This window comes from Sus scrofa, chromosome 18 (assembly GCF_054392235.1).
Source record: "Sus scrofa isolate SSC_HxYL_T2T_F1_AM1 chromosome 18, Sscrofa_HxYL_maternal_Yorkshire_Landrace_v2.0, whole genome shotgun sequence".
Taxonomy (NCBI): domain Eukaryota; kingdom Metazoa; phylum Chordata; class Mammalia; order Artiodactyla; family Suidae; genus Sus; species Sus scrofa.
In genome coordinates, this window is record NC_139400.1 from 33,428,290 (window position 1) to 33,448,982 (window position 20,693).

A 20,693-nucleotide genomic window follows, 5' to 3' on the forward strand; every position below is an offset into this window, starting at 1 on the left:
TGTCATTTAATGGGCGTGGGTCCCCCACCGCCCTCTCCTCAGGTGGTGTCCATGGCATGTGGAAATTCTCAGGCCAGGGATCTAACCAAGCAGCAACCCAAGCTGCAGCAATGACAATGCCAGACCCTTAACCTGCTGAGCCACAGGAGAACTCTTTAATGGGTGTATTTAGACCATTCATATTTACAGTGATGTAGTTGGATCAAATTCTACAGTCTTTGTTAGTGTTGTCACTTTTTGGCCTTGGTTCTTTGTCTCCTCTGCTTTTTCTAATTTTAATTGAACACATTTCATTGAAGTATAGTGATTAACAAGGTTGTGCTAATTTCTGCTGTACAACAAAGTGATTCAGTTATACACGTATATAGACGTCTTAGGAATATTGATGAGAGAATAGATGTTTAATGACTCTTGACTGCTGTTTGTTGATATTGGATCTGTGATTTAGAAGAGAGATCTGAGGCCATGTCTCATGTCTCGCACAGTATGAGCTTATTATCTATCCCTTCCTACCCATTTTGCAAACTCATGCCTAGGTGTGAGTTTTTTGATATTTCTCTTGCTGAATATTTTCTGAGCTTCTGTCATTAAATTTGGAAAACTCTCAGCCATTATTACTTCAAATATTCCTTATGTCCTAGTCTCATCTTCTCCCACAGTATTTTAATGACATTTGTTATGCTCCTCCTCATGGTTTGGGGATGTTCTGTTTCTTCATTTTTTTGTTTTTCAGTTCTTTGCATTTCAGAGAGGGAAGTTTCTGCCTTCCTTCCAGCTCGCTGATTCTTTCCTCAGAATCAGCAAATCTGTTGATGAACCCATCCAAGGCATTGTTTCTGTCAATGTTTTTGATTTCTAGCATTTCCTTGTGATTCTCTTAGTTTCTTAGTTTTCCTGCTATGTTGCCCACCAGTTCTTGTGTTTTCAGCTTTTTCCAGTAGAGCTCTTAACATATTGTTGATAGTTCCTTACATCTCTTGTTGTCAACTACCTCGTTTCTGTCCCATCTAAATCTTGTTTGAATGCTTGATTTATCTCTGCAGACTGTGCTCTGTGTTTCTCTTTTTTAAATGCCTTTTGGCATGCTTTGTAATTTTTTTGTTGACAGACATGCTCTATCAGGTAATAGAAACTATAGTATATTTGTCTTTTTTTCCCCCGCTTTGTGGCCATACCTGCGGCAATGGTATATTTGTCTTTAGTGTGAACACTCACATCAGTCTGACTGGAAGGCTGGCTGTGTGTAGTGTTTGTTGTAACCACAGGTACAAGAAGCTTTGAGTTCTTCTGGTGTCCTCATCTTGGTCTCCTATCTTGCCTTTTGGCTTCCATATGTGTTCCTCTTCAGAGGGTCTCTATCTTGCAGCTTTTTTAGCCATGATCAGCTCTGGTTATACTGGAGCCTTGTTGGGGGTTGTGGCAAGGGGTTGAGAAGGACATGTTCAATGAGCTCTCAGTCTTTGAGGGGACCTATATCTTGGAGAGTAGCCTTCACAAGTGTTTCTATCCTTTGTCTGGGAGTATTGCTTCTCTCCTCACCCATGTCCCTTATTCCCTTCCCTCTTCCCTGGCTGAAGCATCTTCTACTTGTTTCCTTGGAATCTTACCCTGGGATCACTCTGGGTTAGTTGGATTGTTTTTCTTCAAATAGGCAAGACTGAAAGGTTGCAAAGAACCACAGAGGGCAGCCCTTTCCTCCTCTAGATGGGCTGAGTTTTCAGTATTTTCTTGTTGCAAAGTTGTTCCTCCTTTGTGTGGGAGAAGACTCTGGGAAGTACAACAATAGCTTTTCTCTCTCTCTCTTGCTGCCAGGTCCACACTGCGGATCCTTCCCTTGAGAATTTGGTGGGGTTGCTAGAAGAAAGCCCAGCAAAGTGTGGAAGCTGCTTTATGATGGCAGCCGTAGGAGTTTCTCCCTCTCCACACTCAGCTTTTTAGTAATTTGAACAAAGTACTAGTTAGATAATGGTCTTCATTGATGTCTGTCCCAAGTGCAGTAGCACTCTGTTGTGCCTGTGTCTCCAGATCCTGGGTTACCGAATTGCCCTGAAACCTCAGTGCTCTGATTAGTCAAGAAAAGTGATTGGTGTTGAGCTTGTCCAGGTCTTTAAGGACGGGGATGACTCGCATGTCTGAGTTGAAACTAAAATTCTCTTCAGTTCTGAGACCTGGAAACGAAGCTTAAAGATTTTTGATTAACTCAAAAATAAAGGACAGAAATATTCAGAAATGAGGGAAAAACTTTCCTTTGGAGTAACAATTTTACATAAATTATGAAAATGATTGTTGACAAAAACAGCTAAGGTTCTTTTTGTCCCCTCCAGGGCCTATCTTACTTTATTTGTTCTTTTGTTATTTTTCAGCAGCGTTTGAAAAAGAAAAAGTGATAGGTTTTTGTTTTTTGGCCATATGCATGACACATGGAAGTTCCAGGGTCAAGGATCAAATCTGCACCATAGCAGTGACAGGGCCAGATCCTTAACCTGTTAGGCCATCAGGGAACTCCAAGGAAAGGTGATAGAAATCACAGAAAATAGCCTGTTGTATGTAGGAGGAAAAAGTGGTGTAAAGAGAGGAATAGAGTAGAACAGGGCTTGCGGCAGCAGACAGAGGATTAAGCTAGCCAGGCTGCCGGCATCTGGCTCCGGTCTGGGTTGCTGACCTGTACGTCACTTTTCCTGAATCTCAGGAAAAGCTCTGAGACTCTCTAACTTGGAACATTCTCGCATCTGTACTTGTTTGCCCTTGTCTTGCCCCTTGTTTTCGCCAACAGTGTTCTCCTAGGAAATCTCAAAGATGTGTTGTCCCTTCAGGGTCAGACACTCAGGATAGAAAGCTCTTTATTCTACTAGGATGAGCCAGGAGGCAATGGCCAGAGAGCCCCTGGGGACTTGGGAAGGATGAGAAGGGAGCAGTGCCAGGGCTGCCGCCTAAAGCTGATGGAGGAGGCTCACGGGCTTTTGCACCCCTTGTCCCAGAGCTGCAGGATTAGCATCGGGAAGGAAAAACAGGAAGCCATCGTCTGAAGAATCATAGGTGTTTACATTACTTTCAGTCAGAGCCAAGACTTATTAATTTCAAAATTAAGGTTTACAGGGAAACTCTTAAAAGGACTAATTTAGAAGATAGCACATATCACAGTGAAGTTATGAAATCGGGGATAATTGAAAAAAAAATTATTTACGTGTTTTCAGAAAAACAACGCATGAAAACAGCCCTTGTGTGTCATAAATTAGTTGTTATTAAAACTGCCTGCCAGGTTTTGGACTCTGGTTTGCAAACAATGCACCTGCATGGGTGCACATTCATAGAACAAAATATTAAGAGAAAATGAAAAAGGTACAAAGTGTACATTGTAAAATGAGCAACATAACAATACCAGAAGCTGAAATTTTTAGCCATCATTTACCTGAGTCTGGAGATTAAAGGGTACAGTAGAGTAATGGGGTGAAAGAAGCACAGTCTGTCAGTAGAAAGTTTCATTTCAGAATAACGTTAAGGAAATGCAGTGAATTTCAAGTAAATACAATTATATTTTAGAGAAATGAAGTTAGTTGAGATAAAAGCTGTGTGTTTCGTAGTCATACTAATCATTTTTGTTTTCACCCATTTTTTAATTAAAATACTGTTATTTATGTGGTACCAGTAATGAATCAGCTGCCTTTCTTTAAACAGGAATGTTTTTAAAAGATTATTTTAAAATACGACACCAAGGTAATACAGTATTTTCGGATCAATTAGTTAACCCATTTTCCATAATCATGTAGGGAATACAGATGGAAACACAGATAGGAAACAGAGTTATCTGCTAGTTGTTTTTGTTTTGTTTTGTTTGTCTTTTTAGGGCTGCACCTGCAGCGTATGGAGGTTCCCAGGCTAGGGGTTGAATTGGAGCTGTAGCTGCCGGCCTACACCACAGCCACAGCAACGCAGGATCCGAGCCGCCTCTCGACCTACATCATAACTCATGGTGACGCTGGATTCTAACCCTCTGAGCAAGGCTGCAGATCGTACCCGCATCCTCATGCATACTAGTCAGGTTCGTTAACCACTGAGCCACACGGGGAACTCCGTTATTTGATAGTTTGAATGAAAAAATAAGGACAGCAGCACTGTTGTAAATGCCACCGTGGTGTGATAAGTCCCTGGCTCTATCCTCTTAAGGGCAAGGAGACTGCCGTGTTGTGGAGGAGTGTGTAAACTTGAGGTGTCATAAAGAGGTCCACGGGACGAGAAGATGCTGAAGTGTTCTGGGCGGGAGAGTGAACCTGTCTGGACGTGGAGGTGTGGAGCAGCATGGCTTTGGGGGTGGGGGGATTAGGCTATTAGAATAAGGTGGGGTGTGGTTTGAGTGACATGAGCCCATGCCTGTAATGCTCATGTAGATTGCAGACACACACCATCCAATGACCCCAAGTCTGACCATGGAATACAAAGGACCACATACGCTCTGTGTCAGGCTTCTCCTTTTACCTCTATTTGTATTTTAAGAGGATTAATTTAACTGAATTTTATAGCCATCTAAATCCTGATCTTTTCTGCCAAAAGCAATCTCCGTTAATCTTTCATAATCTCATTCCATTAACTGAAGAAAGTCTCACCCATATTTACTCAAGAGTCAAAGCAAAGTTAACTGAATCTTCCTCTCTCTAAACACCCCCACCCAATAAAGTCCTTTTTTTTTTTTTTTTTTTTTTTTTTTTTTTTTCTTTTCCCTTGGCTTTTTAGGGCCACATCTATAGCACATGGAGGTTCCCAGGATAGGGGCCCAGTTGGGACCACAGCCACATCAGATCCAAGCCATGTCTGCGACCTATACCACGGCTCCCGGCAATACCGGATCCTTAACCCACTGAGCAAGGCTAGGAATCGAACCCGCAACCTCATGGTTCCTAGCCGGATCTGTCTGTGCTGCACCACTACGGGAACCCCAGAAGTCCTTCTGTTCTAAAGACTATAAGAACTGTGTTGAGTAATCCTACAGAACTGTTGGGTTGTTTGTAAGGAATAAGCAGGAATATTCATGAATAGTTAAAAAGTACGGTGTTCCTGTTTATGATTCCCCTTCCCCTCAGAATTTTAGCTCTGGAGATTAAGTACTTCGGGTCTAGGAATTTTTTTAAAAACCAACAAAGAGAGGCATTTCCTGTGCTGCTTGCTCTCTCGCTGTGAGTCTCCCCTGGGTCTGTTCTAAAGACCCCCTTCAAGGGGTACAGAGGGAAGAGAGAGAGCCATGAGTCCTCAGAGGAAATTGGTATCTGCCTTTCACCACTGTCATCTTTTTTCCCAACTGGTAGCTTGTGGTTGATAATGCATTTTAACACAATTTGTCTACTTTGGCAGAAATTTAAAAGTACATTCTACAGAGCCAATTACATTTGATAACAAAAATCACTTTCAAAGTAGGAAAACAAAGCTGAGAAAATGACTGTTAGCAAGGTATGTCTTTGCTGTGTGTGTGGTTTTAAATCTGAGAGTGCTTGAGGACAAGATTCAAGTGAATGTCATTAAATGGCAGCCATTGGGTTTTAGGAAACATCAAGGAGAAAGTGAAAACCTTAAGACGGATGAGATCTTTTAATACCTGACTTTTGAAATCCTGAGCCATAATAGTTGTATACATATACACCTCTTTTAAAAAGAAATGCATCACGATATGTTAGATGAGAATCTGATTTTGGTTAAATGAGTTTGAATCTGATTAGTAATGTTGAATCAATTTCTTCTCTAAAAATGAAGTTTTTAATCTTGTGAAGACAGTTTTATTATATTCTTAAATCAACTTACAGCTTTTATTGGTATTGCTTCCTTTGACTTGTGTATTATTTTTTTTTTTTTTACCTTTGGCCTTGTGTCATGGGTGGCCGTGATTGATTCTAGCTATTTGTTACAAACTGGTGGAAAGGCCTTTCTTGTTGAGTGTGTTTAAATGATGTTATTTCCTGTTTGCACAGGAAATCACTTCCTGTTCCTCATCCACACCCTGTATTTTCTTGAATTTTAATTTTGCCTCATTTGTTACTCTCTTCACTTGAAATCCCTCTAATCCATTCTTAAAGACTGGAGAGAAATTCACCTCCACAAAGCCTTCCCTGCTCCTGTCTTCACTCCTTTCTCTTAAATATTGTGAGAGGGGAGCAAAAATCCATGAGGAATTTATAATTCTCAACCCCAAACATTGTGATATTTACTTCGTATTATGGATATTTACACAGGCCTCTTTTATTGCATTGTAACAACATGAGTATAGGATAAATAGTTAATCTTTGTACCGTAAATTATGCAGTAGTATTTAATGTCTCTCCTGCTGTGGACACTCAGAGATAGTGGCAGAGTGAAAGCTGAGTGTGAGGCATTGTGAAGGCGTGTGAGGTGGTTAAATCGAATACTGGGGTCAAACTGCAGGATTTAGACCCTGGACCTGCTTGTAAGATCCTGACCCTGGAAAACTGCTTAAACCTATCTCTGCCTCAGATTTTTCATCCCTAAGCTGGGATAATGATAACTATTCCATATGGTTGCTCTGAGGTTTATAGTAATGTTTATAAAAATTTAAAACAGTTCCTGACTGTAGCACTGTATAAATTTAGCTCATATTAATCCTGATGAGGCTAAAGTTCTAATCTACTCTGACAGAGTTCTCTAAAATCACTGGTAGTGTCTGTACTATGTAGTGTGGAAATCTCTGTCTCATCCTTATTCCAGTATATTCAGTTATTTTATTGAGGGAAATAAGTAATAATTGCTTGAAAATGTTAGCTCGTTACTTTTGTCTGGAAGATAAAGTGTTAATACCAAACAGAATACTAAAGATTTTAGGATGTGTAAAAATTTGCGAGGTTATACCTACCATTTTAGAGACTATGTATGCATAGTCTCCAGGCTATCGAAGTTCCCTAGTTTTGATGTCTGAGGTTAAATTTCTTGTGTTCTTACTTTTGAACATTTTAATCCATTATTTAATATAGTTCAGTTCACATAGGGCAATTTTATGTTTAATTAACTCATTCATCTTTCCCCTACTTTTAAGTAGTATTCAAAAGAGAATGTGGTTTGGGAAATGCATTTTTAAGACTCGTAGAACCTGTTCTACAAGAATCTGTGGCAGAACTGCTGTTCGAGTCAGGTTTCTTATACATAATTTAGAAGGTAGATATAAGGCAATTCTTTAAAAGCTTTGCCTCCAGCAGCAGACTGCTACCTGATTCCTACATAACATCACACAGGCAGTGTGTTAGCTCGAGAGTACAGGAGTAGCTTCATTTACTTATATTCTTTTTGTTGCATGAAATTGCAAAAAAAGTTTTAGTTACCTTATAGTTACTGGCCAGTTGTCAGGGGTCAGATAGCCGGGAGGGGAGTTCCTTTTGTGGCTCAGTGGTGAACGAGCCCAGCTAGTATCCGTGAGGACACGGGTTTGATCCCTGGCCTCGTTCAGTGGGTTGAGGATCCAGCATTGCCGTGAGCTCTGGTGTAAGTCACAGAAGCGGCTTGGATCCCATGTTGTTGTGGCTGTGGTGTAGGCCGGTAGCTACAGCTCTGATTGGACCTCCAGCCTGGGAATCTCCATATGCCATGGGTGTGGCCTTAAAAAGACCAAAAAAAAAAAAAAAAAAATAGGGAGGAAGGGGTTTTTGGTTTTGTCAGAGGTCTCATGAAAGATGGGTCAGTCTGAAGGATATTAGGGTCCAGAAACCTTTCAAACCCAGGTGGAAATATTCTTTGTACTTGTTAAACCTGTGAGCCGCAGCACTGGAGATGGATTGGTTTAGGCTTCTTGTTAGGGTGGTAGGGTCATATGTTGCGGTGTGAGGTAAAGGTCATAAATATCTGAGAAGCTGAATAATAATAATACAGTTATAAAAGACGTCACCAGATAGTACCTGCTTTGTTACTCAGTAGGTAGGTAAGTACTCTTCTCAGAAGATATGGAGGTTGATCTGGACAGTGAGGTAAGTAAGAAGAGCATCCCAGGCAGGAGAAACACAAGCAAAATAGATGATTGGGAAAATGTAATACGGTTTGTCCATAATGAACAAACTAATTTGTATAGATAAGGGGACCCACTACCTAAGAGGTTAAAAAGTTCGATTGGTACAAAATAGGGTGGACCTGAACTCTAAGGTGTTTGAGCATCATTCTTTCTCATTCACATTCACTTCCTCTCACTGATTTAATCCCATCTTTCCATCCCCACCCCCACCCCACCCTTGACTGCTTCTCTTCTGAGATGTTTGCCTCATCAAAGGTTGTGAGGCTCATGTGTGGACGTAGGGGCACCATGATAGAGTGGATTGTAAAGAAGGGCAATTCAGTTTTAGTTGGAGGCCCTTGTTGGATCCCTCAAAGGAAAGACCTTGCCTTTAGCTGGAGATGGAGAGCTGGAACTCTCGAGAGAGGCCAGAGCTGTGTGCAGACTTAGGATGACATTGTTTTGCAAAAAAACTGCAGACTAGGACAGCCAAGGACCAACTTGGGTGTGCTCGTGGGCGGAGAGAATGAAAGGGCCTGGCCCAGAAAAGAGCAGGAGCAATCAGTAGGATTGAGTTGCACTCTGTCTTTATGATAAATTATTTGGTTTGAATGATGGTTGAGCATTAACAGATTTATTGATGAAGTAAGTGAATTTGTTAATACAGCTTTGGATCAGGGTTTTTAGGCTATGTTGCACAATCCATGCATATTGGCACTGTCAAATCAAACACTGGGCAACTAGAAAATTATAAACAGTGTTGGAGTGTTCTTTTGGAATCAGTGTTAGGTTTGGGCCAATTACTTCTCATGATGTATTATCTCTAGATCACCAGATTTGTCGAAAACATAAATAGAATAATTAGCAAATGAATCAATCTCAGGGAAAACATTAAATTTATATAATGGTGCACATCCTAGTCTACTTGTAGTTTTCATATGAAAGGATAAAGATGAATATTACAAGAAAATAATGGAATATAATTTCTTGGAAAAGATAAGCTGTAATTGGACTGGGAACTCAGAAAAGCTAATTTTTTTTTTTTCAGTAGGAAAAAGGCACAATTGGTTAGGGTTAGCACTAGAAAGGCATCATTATGGGTGAAAACACAGCTATTAATCCCCCTTTTTAGTGATTGACAATATTAATGTGAAGACAATTATCCTGGTTCTAGAAAATAGATTAATCATAGCAATGAGGCTAAACAGTGCTGTCAAAAGTGCTGTTTATAGGAGTTCCGTCGTGGCGCAGTGGTTAACAAATCTGACTAGGAACCATGAGGTGGCAGGTTCGATCCCTGGCCTCACTCAGTGGGTCAAGGATCTGGCGTTGCCGTGAGCTGTGGTGTAGGTCGCAGATGCGGCTCGGATTCCGCGTTGCTGTGGCTAAGATGTAGGCCAGCGGATACAGCTCCAATGAGACCCCTAGCCTGGGAACCTCCATATGCCGAGGGAGCGGCCCAAGAAATGGCAAAAAGACCAAAAAAAAAAAAAGTGCTGTTTATAAAAGACATTTTTTTCCTTTAACATATGAGCAGATTTAATGAATTTGAATATTGGTAGTTTTTAAAGCATTAGAAAAATTATATCACATGTTATAAAATGAAGCTTTTGGGTGAAACTTGGTAAAGTTATTTTTATGGTGTTTAAAATTTTGTTACCTATAGTAGAGATGGCCACCAGTGAAGGACTTTTGTGAAGGGAGATTTTTTTATCCCTTAGATCTTCTTTTCCAGAGCTGTTTCCACTGAACTTGAGAGAACTGGGGCCTGGAGTGCCCAGTGTTTGAAATTTGCAAGTCCAGACTAATAGTTGCATCAGATCAGCATTTTCTCTGTTGCTTAACGCCTATTTGTTGTAGTTTCCATTTGAGCAAATCCAACTTGATATCAATTAGGAAGATACTCTTCCATGACTGAATTCCCACAGTCTTTGACTGATAGCTTACTTGTGGCTATTCTATTCTGTCATAAATACTATCTTTTACTATTTTTCTGTATGAAGTATGAACTCCTGGAAGGCTACTATTTCTGCAGCTGCTGAATGACCTTCAGCAGTTCTTGCTGTGCAGTAGGTGTAGAAAAAATATCGAGTTGGTAAAGTGATCTTGGACCATTCAGTCAACATTGTAAAAGGATGCTAAGACACAGGCTCTGAACAAGGAATTCAGCAAATCTCTAGAAAGGTAAAGTTGGTGATGTGCAGGTCTGAGGTCGCTGTTTCCCATGGCTTATGTTTGGAAAGCCATACAGCCTCTTCGAGGACAAATGCAGCGAGGCTTCTCCAAAGAAGATTCTCTTAGAGCTGTAGTTCTTTACCTCTTCTGAGTTCATCACCCCTTTAGGTAAACTATGAAATTAAGATAATTCTTCAAGAAGAACAATGCATCTCTCTACAGATTTTGTCTTCAATTGGTCTGCCTTCAACTGTGTGATTCCAGGTTTCACTCGACCTGACTGTAATTGGATTGATTGTGAGCTGTGAAGGAAAGAAAGAGGTCAAAGATGATACAACCTTTTGGACCTGTGCAATTGGTGAATAGGTGTGCCATTTAAGTGACATAAATTACTCTGGAATGAGTGTTTGGGGTGGGAGCTGGAAATCAAGATTCCATTTTGGGCAAGTTAAATGCAATGTGCCTTGTCTTCATGCAAATTGAAACGGCGTGAAGTAGACAGTTGAAGATAAAAGTCTTGGGACTGTGATGAGAGTATGAGCTAGAGATACATACTTGGGAGTTATTGATAAATAGATACTCTTGATGGCCATGGGCTTTGAGGAAAGCACCTACTTATTGGATGTGTAGATGAAAGAGGTTGGTGACCCTAATCTAATGTTTATAAATGTTCATCCCTTGTGGGAGCACTTCTCCAGTTTTAATAATGGAAATTGAAAGAAAATCTGCTTGCCTTATTAAATTTATTAAACATTCTGAAAATGAAGTACATCATTAAAACTAGCCAGCTGGGAATTGTGTGGGGGAGGTGGGTGTGCTCATAAAAGGGCAACATATGGTGTTAGAACTGGTGGTGACAGTACGAACCTAAACAAATGATAAATTACATAGAAATTAATACATACAAATGAGTATGTGTAAAAGTAAGGAAATTGGAATAAGATGGATGACTGTATCTGTCGGCATTCTGCTTGTGATATGACGGTCGCGTTTTGTAAGATGTTGCCATTGGAAGCTGGGCAGTGCATCATGGATATTTCTCAGTTATTTCTTAAAACTGCCATGTGGAACTACAATTATCTCAATGGAGAAGCCAATCTTAAAATGGTCATAAAAACTTTATAAACTTTAAATTATGTTAAGAACAAAGGTAATACCCAAAGACAAAAAAAAAAAAAGGGATGGTAAATTAAAATTTGATTCTTGAATTCCTTGAATTCTGTCTAGCATTATGTTAAACAAGACAAACAATGGTAGTTTTTAAAATGATTTTGTCTTTTTTTTTAGGGCCACACCTGCAGCATATGGAGGTTCCCAGGCTAGGGGTCAGATCATAACTGTAGCTGCCGGCCTACACCACAGCCATGCCAGGTCTGAGCCACATCTGTGACCTACACCACAGCTCACGGCAATGCCAGATCCTTAACCCACTGAGCGAAACCAGGGATTGAACCTACGTCCTCATGTATGCTAGATGGGTTCATTAACCACTGAGCCATGACGGGAACTCCCAAACAATGGTAGTTTTATTCGTTGTCTTTATTAACTTTTCCTCTTTTTTTGGTAAACATTGGGAAGTATGCTATTCTGGTGTCACAAAATGACACTGTAGTCATCAGAGTTGATAACGTTTCAGTCTCAGTGACTGCAGGTAACAGAGTTTAGTACAGCAGTGCTCTGCTTTGTCTACATTTTTTCAAACAAATGTAGTTAAGGTACTAATATTTTTTAAAAGTAGTAGAAAACTGTCTTAAAGAGAAACTCACAAATCCCAGAAGTGACTCAAAGATTTTCATTGAAAATTAAGAGCTGTTCGTATGAAGACACAAATATTTAAAGATGTTAAATAGTACTTTGTGGTGAAGTTTGAAGGAGAATTTTAAAATTTTTAAGATATTAAATGCTATTTCCTGGTGAAATTGTTTCTCTTCACATGCAAGTAACCACTTCATTTTTTTTGTGGAAAAGTATTTATCAGCATTTAAATAGAGATTAGAAGATATCCCATATTACATTTAATGTATTTGCGGTATTGTAGTTACACTGTTCTTATAAATAACTTTTGTTTTTAGGAACTTGATTTCAGTTATCTGTAATAGGTATCTACAATATATTCTTTTCCTTAATAATTATATTAGGGTTTTTTTTTTTTTTTTTTGCCATGCCCACAGCATGTGAAAATTCTGAGGCCAGGGATTGAACCCATGCCGTAGCAATGACCCAAGCCATATCAGTGATGGCATTGGATTTTTAACCTGCTTAGCCACCAGGGAACTCCTGTGTGCGTTTTTAATGTAAATGGTTTTGACCTTAGACACAATGAAGAGAAACCTATTTGATTTTGAATAATAATTAAAAAGTATATTCATTTTTGAGATGACAGAAACTTCTTTACAGTGAGGATTTAGCTTAAAATCTTGCCAGTTTTTAAATGAATTGACTTCTTAAAAATCAACTTGGAAACATTTTTTCAGAAAGGTAACCTCAGATTTTTCTGTCAAACTAATAGATGGGTGGGTTTATGGACAGATTTCCTTATGTCCTTCCAACTTGTTTTTTTATGATGGAGATAGACTCAATGACCTTTCCAAAGTCCTACTGAAAATCTTTCTGAATTCTCAGTACTGCAGGAACCAACCCCAAACTCCCTAATTCATGTGTCAAGAGTAGGCTTATAAAGTAGCCCCACCTCTCTCTCCAGCCCCATCGCCCGTGAACCGCCCCTTCTTCCCCTTCTCCCAGCTCCTTTCCCTAAACTGCTATCTCATCTCACCTCTTCCTGGAGCATTCGCCCTTCTTCCTGATTTTTCATATGCATTGATACCACCATCCTGTTAACCCACTCTACCCCTATTCATCTTTTTCAGGTTTTTTCTTTTCAAGGCTACTTGAAAATAAGTTAATCTGAATTCTCCTGGATAGTTAATGTTGTTCTCAATACTAATCCAACTGCTAGATGAAGTTTTACTAAAGGATGGTTGTATTATGTGGTCCAGGCTTAATAAGGTTGGAAGTAGGAGGAGGGAAGGAACTAAAACCAAGAGCAACAGCGGTCTGGTTCACATCTGTAGCCTACCTCCATCTGTGCATGGCTCATAGGACTACCTCTACTTAAGAGGTTTTATAATGATATCATAAAAAATGATGGAGTCATGAGGAAAAGTTAAAAGAAGTTGTAGAAAAAGTCAAGGATTATTTCAGTGGAGAAGTTAAATTTTCCATGTAAGTGGAAATATCTTTTAAAATGAGGATCGCATGCTTAGCTTTCAATCAGATTTAGAATAAGAAATGGAATTCTAATGTGGTGCCAGTCTGTAAAACGATTTCTTGGCAGTGTGAATCTGTTGGTACTAGAATGAGGAGCATATGAAGATTTAAACAGTAGCAAGTTAGAGCAGTCAATCAAATAGTACTTTGATAACTTTGCATTCAGGCTAAACTATTATAAAAATGAAGGAAAAATTTTTTGAAAGAACAAGGAAAAAAGTGAAACATCACTCAGTATCTCACTATCCAGAAATGCAGTCTGAGAATTTGAAAGACTCCAACCAGAGATTTATGTCTTTGGAACTATTTAGGATGGACCTTAAGGAGGGCAGAAGGATGGAAAGAATAAGCTTAATGATGACTGAGTGTATCCTCAAGGAAACAAGGACTTCTTGGTTTAGAGATGTTGTGGATTGGTTAGGCAAAGAATTACTATGGTTGGGTTTTTTTTATGGTAAACGGAGCTATTAACCTTAGAGACCTATTCACTTTTTTTGTGTGTGTGTGTGAACAAACCACAATAAAAAGCACACAAGAGAGTTAGACTGTCAATCTCATTCAACAACTTTCTATGTTCTCAATAGGTAGCTGAGGATTTATTTGTAAAGCTTTTGAGTCATTTAGTCTTTGCTTTAATCTGTAGGTCACCGCCATTAAATAATGACATTGTGTGATTTCTGTTTTATTTTTAAGCTGGATAATGCAGATGAACAAGCAGCCCAGATCAGAAGGGAACTTGATGGTCGTTTGCAATTGGCAGAGAAAATGGCAAAGGTAAATTGCTAACTTTTGATATTCTGTACCACATTTCTTTCTGTACTTAGATTTCTGTGAGCTGAGTGAGCTTTGTATAGGTAAGTCCAGCATGGTTTTGTCATTTTCTCATCTCTCTGCATACCTCTTAAGCCCAAATACCTGAATGCATATTATCTAAATGGAGCATGTTATCTACTTTACATATCCATCCTTAGATGTTTAATGCAACGATAACTTTTGTAAATTATTCTTAATGCCTGAATTTCTCAATCTACCAAACCTAGAAGAACTTTAATATTGCACAAAGTATAATATAAACATGGAAAACCATCCTTCCTGCAGAACCATACAGTATATTCCCAAGTATCCAGCACAGTGCTTGGCATACAGTGGTATCGACTAATACTTGAATGAATGAAAAATATAATCTGAAGTTTCTAGTAGAGTCTCAAACAGTATGTTGAATACGATACTTTATTTACTTTTATTTGTACAATCACTTTGTTTCTGTGAGCAGAAATAGATTTCAAACAAAAGCCATGAGTTTCTTTTTTTTTTTGGGGGGGGGGGTCTCTTTGCCTTTTCTAGGGCCGCTCCTGCAGCATATGGAGGTTCCCAGGCTAGGGGTTGAATCGGAGCTGCAGCCGCCAGCCTACGCCAGAGCCACAGCAACACGGGATCCGAGCCGCGTCTGCGAGCTACACCACAGCTCACGGCAATGCCGGATCCTTAACCCACTGACAAGGCCAGGGATCGAACCCGCAACCTCATGGTTCCTAGTCAGATTCATTAACCACTGCGCCACGACGAGAACTCCACCATGAGTTTCTTTTTAATATAAGGTCTCTTTGTCTAAATCATTCTCTAGTAAATGGATGCATTAATTTACTTCAGTGGTAAAAAATAAAATTTTAGACCCTTCTAATAGACTTGAGGTTGTAATGCTCTTTATCTGAGAATAAGATTCTTTTTCCTTTTCCCTTCTGCTGAGTGAAAACTTTGACTCTGCCTTTCCCTTTCACCGTCTCTCCATTATATCTATCACTGTCTCTCTAAAAAATATTCACTTTGGGATTTTTCTTCATTTTGAAGAATTTTGGTATAACATGTATACACCAAGGGCACAGGTTTTTAGTTTACATCTTGACGTATGTGTGTACACCCTTTATAACCACCTTCCAAACCTAGGTGGTGAACTTGTGCAGATCTTAAGGAAAAATATCCCATACTGCTCTGATTAATTGGATTTTTGTGTTTTCCAAAGAAAAATGTATTTCTGATCATGTACATTTTAAGAACACTAATACTGTGTTCATCTCAATTAAAAAGTAGAGGAGTTCCCATCGTGGCACAGTGGTTAACGAATCCGACTAGGAACCATGAGGTTGCGGGTTCGATCCCAGGCCTCACTCAGTGGGTTAAGGATCCGGCATTGCCGTGAGCTGTGGTGTAAGTTGCAGACTCGGCTCAGATCTTGCATTGCTGTGGCTCTGGCGTAGACTGGCAGCTACAGCTCCAATTTGACCCCTAGCCTGGGAACCTCCATCTGCCGCTGGAGTGGCCCAAGAAATGGCAAAGAGACAAAAAAAAAAGAAAGGTAGAGAGATTGGAGATGAATAGAAAAACAGAGAAAATGGTGAGAATCTGAGTAAGAGAGATGACATTTAGTTGTGTGAGAATCAAACCAAGAGATACATGAGGAGGATCATGGTATGAATTAGGAGCCAAAGAGTTAACATTCTCCCAAAGGGCGGAGGCTGAACACGCTGGTTACCATCCTCTGGATATTGGGAGAAGCATGACATTATTCCAGAAACTTGGATGTGGGATGCATAGACTAGAAATGAAGTAGCCTTGAGGCTTTTGGAAGCTTTAGAGAAAAGAATGCTTTTCCCCAAAACCTTTAACTTGAGTTGGAAGCTGTCTGTCTGGAAGAGCGTTCGCGTTTCTTAAGACCTGAGGCTAAGAGCCTCCAGAGACGTGCCCAGCACAGGAGGCAGGACCCTGACCTGGGATCATACAGCTGCCTACTTGTATTTAGATTTTACCTGTGCACTCTGTCATAAATTGGACTTCTGGGGGCTGGCCAAAATATGTGATGCTTTAGAATAAAGCCTGGCTGAATTTCTAGAGGGTTACAGGACAGAGTGGAAAGCCTTGGGTGTGTTCTCAAGGTCATATCTGTGGACAAAACTGTGTATAGCCTCTGGAGTGGGTCCGTGGTGCACGTGTAGCACCTTCCCCTTGAGGGGATCCTGATGATTTTATCAGAGATGCTGATAAAGTAGAATAAGCATGGAGAAGGAATTTAAGCTGATGGGGTTGGAAGGAAAAAAAAATACTGCTTCCAAAGATGCCCCCTTTTGGTGAATATATTGACTAGCAGAAGAGAGCATATTTCATTTTTTTCTACTTCAATTTCACCACATTTAAGCCATCTTCATGAAATATTTATAAGGCTAATTATAATTTATCAACCTTGTTATCTTGATATCTCCCATAATCCTATAAACCTGCAAGGGCAGATAGAATAATAAATTTATTTTATAGACAAGGAGTTTGTGGTTTAGGAAAGATTGCTGACTTGACCAAGATTACTGAACAAATCAAAAGACTCAGGTGCTGGTCGTTGGACTCTAGAGCTCTGGTTTGCTCTCTTAGGCTATGATGCCTCTTCGTCTCCTAAATCCAGGAATGAACTTTATTAGTAATTAATAGTTGGCAGTCTACTAGTAACACCTACCACACTCCACAACACAGCATATATCATAACAGTGAAACCACAGGGCAGAAATCTGTTTAAAGAGATATTAATATTGACTTGGGTATTTTAGCCAAGGCCTAATTAGGAAATAGTAGTAGGAAAACTGGATAAACTGGACCAGAATGACCGGTAGGCCAAATCCGTGATTGCCATTCCTGGATATATGTAACACTAGGCAACTTGTTAACCTTTTGGAGCCTGAAGTTTTATATTCATAAATCCCATGAATAAGTATTCACCGAACACCTCCTAAAATAACCAGACACTATTTTAGGTGCTTGGGATACATCCAGACAAATATAAGTTGTCTTGGGGTAAAACCAGACAAAAAATATTCTTACGAGGCACTTGGGGAGCTCACAATAAACATGCTATGTAATTGTGGAAGATGACTGTTTGCTCTCGAGAAAATAAAGCAGAGAAGGCAGAATCAGGAGTGGCAGAGGGAAGGAGCGTGTTAACAGTTTCTAGTCTAGTGGTCCAGGGAGGCCAGCTCTTGGCAGTGCTATCTTTCCAGTACATCAGGCTCAAAATCCTGGAGTCACCTTTGGCTCCCTTTTTTCCCCTCATGCCAAATTTACCGGGAAATCCATTTGTATCTTATGTACAGAGTATTTCTACAGTGTCGCAGTTGTCACCATCTTCATCCTTCGCGCCAGGTCCAAGCTTCCTCTGCTAGAAAGTTCAGAGCACTGAAGAGTGACTAAATTTGAAAAATGGCAAATTTATGGAGCAAGCATTGTTTTTATGTATATAATGTGTCACGGCTGCTAATGAGCTAAGTCGTACAGAGGACTGAACTAGGATGTTAAAGCTATGGTTTATAGTAACAATTGACAGTTAACTAGATTAACCCTATTCTGATTCTGTTCTAGTTTAAAAGATCAAATGCAATATGTAAACTTGTATAGTCATTTTCAAGAAAAAGGCAACACAAGCAGGATAAATAAAATTTATGAAATAATATCAATAAACCTCAAAGCTTTAAAACAGATTTGTTGGTTTTTTCCCCAAGAGAAAAAAATTTCTAGTATAGTCTGTTTCCTGGAAAGTTTGAAAATGCTGCTCAGACTGTCACTTTGGGTGATTTCTGCCAGTCTTCTCCTTGAAAAATGAAAGCTAAATAAAAATAGATGTTTTTCATTTGCCAATGCTAAGTTTTCCATTTAAGACTTTGAAAATTTGCGGGAAAAAAAATTCATACATCCAAACTTTTAAAAATGTATATTTTCCTTCTGCCTTGCTAAAATATTTCTAAAAGGCAAAATTGTGACTGTCATACAAATATAAAATGAACACACAAAGTGTTTAGGGTACTCAAGATGTAATTAATGAGCCTAACTAACAAGATACTAAAACTGATCCAAAGAGCATTTTAAAAGTAGCTGTTTTTTAGGCAGTATACCTAAAATAAAATTCAAGAATTGGCTATAAAAATGGCCAATCCAACAAGAGTTTCAACTATAACTGCTGAATTATCTTACTCACCAGACACAAGTTATTTATATCTTTGCCAAAGTTCTACAAAGGAACAGGTGACATCCACTGTCTGGGATCCCTAATCAGTGGTAAATAGTAAGTCACACTAAGTAGGTTCCCAACAGCCTTTGCTCACATATGATGTCGAAAGGACCTGCTCCCTCACTTTTTGAGTTTTGGATGTTTTTTATGACAGCTTTTAAAACTAGTCTTCAATGTAAAAATGTTTTTTTATTTTTTTCTCTTCTGCATGTGTTGAAAAACCATCCAAAACATTATACCCCCTGCCCAAAGGAAACCAAAGTATTCGACAACCGAGTACTTAACGTGTTTTTCCCGAGAACGCAAACTTGCTGTGTGAGAATGTTGCTTCAGACTCTAGAGGGATGTGAAAAGGATACTTAAGAATCTTCCTCGGGGAGGTTAATTATGGGAATAGCTACTTGATCACTCTGTGATAATAAATGCACAATTTTAATATTGACACAGGTAAATTATTTTAAAAGAAATATGCCAAGGTTATATTGGGGCAAAAGAAAAACAGGTGGCCCGAAACTCGGGGACTCATTGGTGAGGCCGTGACAGATGGTCCTTTCCATTCCATGAACGAACTGGTGCCAGTGAGTCAGACCAGGGGCAGATTGATGAACGCACCCTGGGTGTGTTCCAGTCACCCTGGAGATGCAGGTTTCTTAGGTTATGTTTTGAAGGATGCCAGGGGAAGTCGTGGTGAAGGCGGCATTGGTTTTTTGGAGCATTAGGCAGTCATTTGAATGGTGGCTGCTTTAGGCTCTCATCCCCCAGCCGATTTTGTCCAGCTGTCATCACATTAAATCTCACTTCCTATCACAAAGCTGTATACCGTTCACCTTTCAGAGAGAAGTGCCAGGCTGTGAGAGGTAAAGAAAGAGCCAAGAATGTGAGGAAACCTCACTTGCTATTTGTGGGAATGTAAATGAGTATAAACTTCTCTAAGGGCAGTTTAGAAGTAGCTGTGTCACTATCTTAAGTACCAATATTTGGGATGTTCTTTTAATTTGAGTGAAAGAAACAAAATCTGATTACAGAGATCTAATAAGTGGATAGCAACACTCATATAACTCAGAAAAAAACCCTGAATCTCCTAAATTTATATTACTGCTCTTTAGTATGTATAGCTTTTATCATAAATTGGTCTTAGGCTTTAAACTTAAATTTTTCTAAACTTTACTTAAAAAGGGAATATTGGGCCCTAAGGGATTTTGGCACATTTGTATTACATGGAAGTTAACTAATTTTAGAAATAGGGTCCTATTGCTATTTAACATTATAGGTTTTTCAATTTGAATGCCTATTTATAGAATGCATACCCTCCCAGTACTACACATCTATCATAAGAGACGTACTATTAAAATATTTTCTTAGCCATCAGAGTAGTATATAGTGAACATTTCTCTTACAGAGTTATTCCAAGTATTTCAAAGCTAACAGTGGCTCATTAAGATTCATCTGTACACTAAAATTTTTTATATGTATTCTGAGTTTTTCAAGTAAATATCATATGAAAAATAAAGTTAATGTGAAAATGTGTATTGTGTTAATCCATCTTGTACCATGATGATCATCCATAAGATATGTAAGGTACAGTTAAACATAACCAAAATTGTGAAAGCCTGAGGCTTTTAAAGCCTAGAGAGTCAAGTATCAGGGGAATGCATTACATTGAGTGTTACAATTTCTAAGATAGTCAAGTGTATATACATCACTTAATCTTTTATGATAAAATTGAAATATGACTTGTGTAACATTATTTTTGAAATTATTTTCAAGGAAAGAAAATTCCCCAGATTTATAGCAAAAGAAATGGAGACTATGTATATAGAAGAGCTGCGGTCTTCAGTGAATTTGCTAATGGCCAATTTGGAGAGTCTTCCGGTTTCAAAAGGTGGTCCAGAATTTAAGTTACAAAAATTAAAACGTTCACAGAATTCTGCATTTTTGGACATAGGAGATGAGAATGAGATTCAGCTGTCAAAGTCTGACGTGGTGCTGTCATTCACCTTAGAGGTAAGTGACTTTACCCGAAGTTCACTTCTGACAGCGAAAACGACGTTGCAGGATCATTTCTGCTGACCTTTGTGGTAACTTTGCAAATTTAAAACACTGCAATGTATTTTGAAGATGTTAAATTCTTCTTCGTTTGCTGGACAGCCAGATTGTGAATGCAAATTAATGCAAATTGCCCTTTAAACATAGCAGTATGAGGATTAAATAATAAAATAATGGAAATTTGGAGGCAGA

The 20,693-nt window shown here is 39.1% G+C and overlaps 1 protein-coding gene across 34 annotated transcripts in view; it reads left to right on the plus strand.

The window, feature by feature from the left end:
* CADPS2 (calcium dependent secretion activator 2) overlaps positions 1-20,693 on the plus strand; it is a 489,830-nt gene that overhangs the window by 180,043 nt on the left and 289,094 nt on the right. For all 34 annotated transcript variants that reach the window (XR_014834387.1, XR_014834389.1, XR_014834384.1 and 31 more), the window contains 2 exons: positions 14,108-14,188; positions 20,223-20,459. Coding sequence is in view for 27 of the 34 variants with exons in the window: in XM_085005969.1 (XP_084862095.1) it covers positions 14,108-14,188; positions 20,223-20,459 (318 nt within the window). In the remaining 7 variants the exon portion in view is untranslated. The remainder of the gene's footprint in view (positions 1-14,107; positions 14,189-20,222; positions 20,460-20,693) is intronic.